At 33.8% G+C, this 6893-nt stretch overlaps 1 protein-coding gene across 1 annotated transcript; it reads left to right on the top strand.

The window, feature by feature from the left end:
• Positions 1 to 2308: 2308 nt before the first annotated feature.
• On the top strand, positions 2309 to 4426 carry LOC125849495 (pentatricopeptide repeat-containing protein At1g50270). Its single transcript, XM_049529583.1, has one exon. It carries the CDS (start codon positions 2351 to 2353, stop codon positions 4142 to 4144), a length of 1794 nt encoding a protein of 597 aa, XP_049385540.1. The 5' UTR covers positions 2309 to 2350; the 3' UTR covers positions 4145 to 4426.
• The last annotated feature ends 2467 nt before the right edge of the window (positions 4427 to 6893 follow it).

Genomic DNA, 6893 nt, shown 5'->3' with positions numbered 1-6893 from the left:
GGATCGTTCCCATAGGGAGTGGTTTTGATAATTAATAGAAAAATAAAATCTAGTTTTAATTAGTCATAACTATAGATATTAACAATTAAAACATACTAAATCTAAGGGGTGACGCAAGCGTCAATTATCAATGGGGGTTTGTATTAATTAACAACTAAAAACAACAAAAATATAAGGAAACGAGATAGGGAGACGACATTCTTGGGATGTGATAGGAATACGGGATAAACTAGACTATCGGGTACATGTTTTTGATGGTAGATTGTTGAACATTTGTGAATAGGCTAGACTATAGTAGGGGTAAATTTTCTCTCGAGTAACTTACCCCGAATCAACTCGATTTCTCTAGAACACCGAGTTGTCGTATTATGCACAGCCTCCGCCTTAGCCTATTCACTCTCTCGAGCTGAATGTGTGAGAAAAGGACTAGGATTAACTCTCTCGAGCTGAATCCATGTCGACCCAATAGCACCGGCTAGCAATTTAGTAGTCTTAGTTTTACGACCTCTCTCTCGAGCAAAGCCAAAAACACTAAGATGAAATCATATTTGCAACTACAATCCCATTAAGTTCATACACAACTACTAAACGAAATCATATTTAAACAACAAATAAACCATCAACAAGCAAGACCCAACAGATAATCTAATCCGTATTCACAAAATCACACCCCAAGAATTGGGGTTTTAACTAGACATGTAGAAGAAATAAAAATTTATACCAATATCAGTTTTCATCAACTGGTATGAAGAATTAAGTCTTAAAATACGTCAAGAGTGAAGAATCTTTGAGACCCAAGTCCAATTTCTTGGAGATGAAACCATTTGAATCTTCAAGGTCTAAAAAGAAAGTCCCCAAAACCCTTTAAAACTTGAAACTGAAAATATTCTAAGTCTGAATAATAATTGTCTATGACTTGATACTAAGTTAACAATTTAAACAAGTATTTATAGTGTTAGAAAATTTGTGCTGCAGCGGATCACTCGACGCAGTTAGTCGGGATCGCCGATGCACTCGGCGATCCGCCTTTTGGTCGATTTCATCGCCTTCTTGCTTTAGCCTTTAGCATCTTCGCGCTTTTGAGTCGTTGGGCGATATAGTACTACTTCGCGAAACTACTTGGAGGCACGCCGACTGCTCCGTTTCATCGCCAACTTGATCTTTCCGTTCAGGGATCAACACACTGGAACAAAAGGCAATCTCTAGTCCGATCGGTGACTCGCCAACTGGGCTCGCCGATCTTCAGGCCTTCATTTTTTCGTTCTTTTCAGCCGCCTTGTTCCTTCTTGTCAAGTAGTGTCCATGCTTTGCCTCAAACTCCAATTACCTGAAACTTAAGGGTTTTCATCAGATATTAAGACAAAATATGCATTTGAGGACACTAATTCTATCAAAATATAGCCCTAAATGAGTCCAATTTGTGGACTCATCAAGCTATTGTAGTATCCTAAATCAAAATAGCTTGTTTCTTGGAAAGTTTGCTTAATTCCTTGTATGAAACTCAGAACCCTAGTTTGTGTAGATTCTCTTAGTTCATGAATTACACTTGCTAGGCCAGTTAAACAGATAACCATGCTTCAAATTTCCAATGTCACATTATCAGTATATAAATGTTGCATTCTCAGATTGCATGTCAGTATTTTGAGCTATTCCGTATTTCAGTTACATCTCTTTCATATACATATTCAGTTAGGACTAGACGTAACACCTAGTTGTACTAGGGTTCAGCGTACCCTCATAGTCCTGAAACTACATGCCCTCATAGGATTATAAGTCCCCTATATTGGGCATCAGATTTAGAGCCCGTTTGGATTGGCTTAAAAGTCGATCAAACCTACTTTTAAGTCAGTTTTTGACTTCTGGAAGTGTTTGGCAAATATAAAAAATAACTTAAAATAAGTAAAAAATGACTTAAAATAAGTTACGAAGTGTTTAGCAAGGTAAAACATGACTTAAAATAAGTCAGAAACCAAAAGTAGATCTCCCTCTACTTTATTTTTTGACTTAAAAGTCATTTCAGTTTGACTTTTTATTTTTGACTTAAAAACTACTTTTTTTAGTCAATCCAAACGTGCTCTAAATCATCTAATATATAAGTAAGAAGAAACATAAACAAATATATGATCTATTAAATCTTTATTAAATTTTTTATTAAAGTTGAATAAATAATTATTCTATAATAAATATTATATCTAAATACATAATTAATAATATAAATTTCATGATTAATATATATATAGCAATAACTAGAGAAATAACATGCATATATAATGGCACATATGCCCCTCTACTTTGAGATTATAGACTTAGCTCCTCTGAACAGCACGAAGAAATTTCTTGAAGGAGAAAAATGGCAGGTTTGAATGAACAGTTAAAGTCGTTGTTGTTGTTGAAAGGATGGAAATTGTACCATCTGAAACAGATGAACTGTGTCGTCGTCACTTGTGGCCTCTCACATTACACTTGTTTTTTCAGCAAACTACTCCAGCTTTGCTTACTTCTTCCTTCATTCCCATCTTCTTATGCTTCTTCTCTCTTCAATCACATCACAAAACCCACTATACATATATGGAACATCATGTTCAAAGGATTTTCTAATACTTCACACCCTCAAAACTCCATTAGTTTCTACATTCAAATGCGCCAACATGGGGTTTTTCCTAATACACATACTTTTCCTTTGCTTCTTAGAGCCAACAATGAAAACCCACATATCATTTTCCCACAAATATTTAAGTTCGGATACATTTCTGACCAATTTGTGCAGAATTCTTTGGTTTCTAGTTTTGCTAGCAGTGGGTACGTTGACCTTGCACGCCAAGTGTTTGATGATATTACGCATAAGGATGTGCTTTCTTATACTGCTTTGATTGATGGGTATGCCCGGAATGCTCTGCCAGTTAGTGCTTTAGAACTTTTCCTGGAGATGAAACAAGCACAAGTTAAGGTGGATGAAGTGGCTGTTGTAGCAGGTCTTTCTCATGCTGGAACGTTAAGATGTGTTTGGTTTGGGAAGTGTCTTCATGCTTTCTATGTCGAGCCAGGGAGGGTTTCTAGGGATGTTTACATTGGTAGTGCTCTTGTTGATATGTATGCTAAATGTGGATATTGGGATGATGCCTTGAAAGTTTTTGAAGACATGCCTTACAAGAATCTTATTTCTTGGACTGCTATGATTGCTGGGTCTGTACACTGCAATAGATTTAGGGAAGCACTCTCTATTTTCGAAGAGATGCTGTCCAGAAAGGTTGTGCCCAATCAAGTAACATTGACAAGCGTTCTCAGTGCATCTACTAAGCTTGGGGCATTGGAGCAGGGAAGATGGATTGCTAATTATATAAAAGCTCATAACGTAAAATTTAATACAACACTTGCCACTGCTTTGGTAGATATGTATGCAAAGTGTGGGTGCATTGAAGAGGCATTGTTGGTTTTCGAGAAGCTTCCAAATAAAGATGTTTATCTATGGACTGCTATGATAAATGGCTTGGCAACACATGGTGATGCTGCAAAGTCCATGACCTTCTTCTTAGAAATGTTGAGAAATGGTTTAAGGCCCAATGAAGTAACCTTCATTGGTATTCTCAGTGCGTGTTCTCATGGAGGACTCGTGGATGAAGGACGCCAGTTGTTCTCATTAATGGACCAAGTTTATGGTGTAAAACCTAATTTAGATCATTATGGCTGTATGGTCAATCTTTTGGGTCGGGCAGGATATCTGGAAGAAGCTTGTAAATTGATTCAAGATATGCCAATGAAACCTACTCCTAGCATATGGGGTGCTCTCTTTGGTTCTTGCATGATTCACAAGGCGTATGAATTAGGTGAATGGATAGGAAGATATCTAATCGACATACAGCCTTATCACAGTGGCAGATATACACTCTTGGCAAATTTGTATTCTACTTGTAAAAATTGGGAAGGGGTAGCTCATGTTAGGAAAATGATGAAAGAGATGGGTGTGGAAAAGACCCGGGGGTGTAGTTGGATCGAATTGAATGGGGAAGTGCATGAGTTTATTGCCTTTGATGGTTCACATGCTAAGTCTGAATATATTTACACCATTTTAGATAACCTAGTCAGTCATCTACAACACATTGCCCTTTCTCCATGTGCTGATTCATTACTTTTTGAAAGAAGCTGAAAGTAACCGGAGTTTAGGTATGATGAACTTCCAATACAGCCTTAATTAATAATCCGACATTATCCTTGTTGTAAATATTGGTTTAAGTTGAGATTAAGGGGTCGTTTGGTTGGAAGTGTTAGAAGAATTAGTCCATGGATTATGTATAGTAGTACTATGTTTGATAGGAATTTTGGATATACCATATATGGTATTATATTATGTATTATTAATACCTTCGGTGATATTAGTAATACATATGATTTAATACCATGCGATTATTCTATGTAAAGACATAAATATTTCTCAAATTTTTTAATTTTTTAATTTTATGTTTTATATTTGTACTAGTAAATTTATTTAAATAAATTAGCTTACAAACTTTATTATTTAAAAAGAGTTGTTTGTTGCTACATAAATTCAATACAATATTTGAAATGTGATTTGTGTAATATTTACTAATTGAAAAGGCAAATATATCATCACATGACGTTTGTGACCTTAATTGAATTTATTATTTGTTAATATATATGTGGGTTTCTAATTATTTGTATCTTGAACAATTTATAAAATTGCATACATATTAAAACTACAACTTGCAATTTTTATGTATAAATGTAGATGGTTTATTTTATCTTACTACTGTATATTGTTTTTTCGATTTTTTTTTTTTAAAACACTTTTTGGCCATCAGGCCATTTTTATTAAAGAAATGCCCATTGGGCAATGTTCAAAAGATGGACCAAAATTGACCCAACAAAAATAAAATAAAAACAAAGCAAATAAATTCTATATCTAAAAGCACTAAAGTGAAAATTGAATGACTCTTGGAACTCTCCAGAACTCCATGGTCAGCCATTTCCTCACCGATTTTTGTCCTCGTAAGGACCATTTCTCTTTTGAGTGAATGTTTGCCTCTTTGTTCAGTTCCCTTCTTTCTCTTCTTCTTCTTCTTCTTCTTTTTGTTGTGATTCTCATTTTCCATTTTTGTGTGTTAATTGCAAGATTGATGTTGGGATCCATCGTTTGCTACGATCAGTGATCCATATTAATTGGAGACTTTATGTCGAGATCCTGTGACTATTGGATGAGCTCTGTCTGTTGGGGTTTTCCTGTTTTTCATTGATTTTTCAGAAGTAGCATGAACCACCACTTCTATTTGAGTTGCTTGCTTTTTGTGTTTACCACTGTGGCTCACTTCTTGTACTTGTGTGTATGTCCCTGTCTTATTGTTGTGCTTTTGCCCATTTTTTTTTTCTTGGTACCTGCAAAATTGAGCAAATTATTAAAAAAAATAGATGATCTATCTTTTTTAAATTAAAAATTGGCATTTTGTGAATGATCAATTTACTAAAATGACAATTATTTGCCCTCAAATAATTCAAGTGAAAAAATAGCAAACATGACATCAAAATTGTTCTTCTCCTAGCAAGTTAGAAGGTCATAAAAAATAATATTGTCCGACAATTATTTAGCTTGACCCAATTACATGAAATAGAAAGTCCCAAATAATTCAAGGTATAATTGAAAAGAAGCTTTTTGTAGAATTTTAATTCAAACACAAGATGAGGTGGGAATCAATGAATCAAACATTTGATAAAAAATAAAAATTGTCAAAAACACACTTAAACTATTAATTTTTTTTTAGTTTCATACCTACACTATTGAGAGTGTGAGTTTCATACCTAAACTATTACTTATTAGTTTGAGAAACACACTACTCTCTTTTATAACACTTTCATCATGGTGTGTGTAATATACTCTTTCTTTTATTTAAAAAAATTTGTCAATTCACACTCTAAATGAAAAAAATATTTCACCTTGACAAAAATTAAATAAATTATAAGTATTATTAAAAATTAAAGATTAAAAAATTATTATCCCAATTTTTTTTTATAAAAAAAATAATGTAAAATATTTTGCTTACCCACAATCACTTCGTCTTACCGTACAACCCCTCCTCCNCCCCCCCCCCCCCCCCCCCCGCCTTTTTTTTGTTTAAATTTCTTTTTGATAAACGATTTTTTTTAATTTCATCCCCGACCCCCTCCCCTTCAAATACTAATTTAGATATTATTTTATTTTTAAAAAAAAATTAATTCTACCCACTCCACCTAACCTTCTGCTTCCAATTTTTGTTCTCGTTTTGTGTTAGATATATACATATCTGAAATATTTTTACTTGTCACCCAAGATTTTTTTTAAATAAAATTTTATTTATGTTATATTCGGTACACAAGTAGAAAAAAATCCTAAAAATATATGTACATATCTAACACAGAACGAGAAAATATAAAAAAATAAATAAATAAATTAGGAGCAGAGGCTTAAATAAGATGGGGTAGAATTTTTATTTTTCAAAATAAAACAATATCAATTTTTTGGGGGGAATGAGTGGGTGGTTTGGGGGGGGGGGGGGAAGTATGATTTATTAAATTTTTTATAAAATAATTTTTATTTTTTTTTAAAAAGATAGGGAATTGTCTGGGAAGGGGGGAGGCCGGGGGGGGGGAGGGGGGGTTTACGGGAAGGAGGTGGTGGACTGGAGCAAGAAAAATAATTGAAATTTAAATTTTTTAAAAAAACTATTTGGGGATATTAATGCTTTAATCTTTAATTTTTAATTAATATTAATAGTTTATGATTTAATTTTTGTCAATGTGGAATATTATCTCCCCCTTGGAAATATTCGTCCTCGAATGAGATTCAAGATATCATATGGAGGGTAGAAACTTAATCTAACAGCCCATCATGAATGCAATCACCTAAA

The sequence above is a fragment of the Solanum stenotomum genome, chromosome 12, assembly GCF_019186545.1.
Source record: "Solanum stenotomum isolate F172 chromosome 12, ASM1918654v1, whole genome shotgun sequence".
Lineage (NCBI taxonomy): Eukaryota > Viridiplantae > Streptophyta > Magnoliopsida > Solanales > Solanaceae > Solanum > Solanum stenotomum.
The sequence above is the reverse complement of the archived record's forward strand: the minus strand, read 5'-3'. Positions and strand labels throughout refer to the sequence as shown.

Coding starts and splice junctions, on each gene's coding strand:
- LOC125849495 (XM_049529583.1), top strand. CDS start 2,351: ATGGCAGGTTTGAATGAACAGTTAAAGTCGTTGTTGTTGTTGAAAGGA.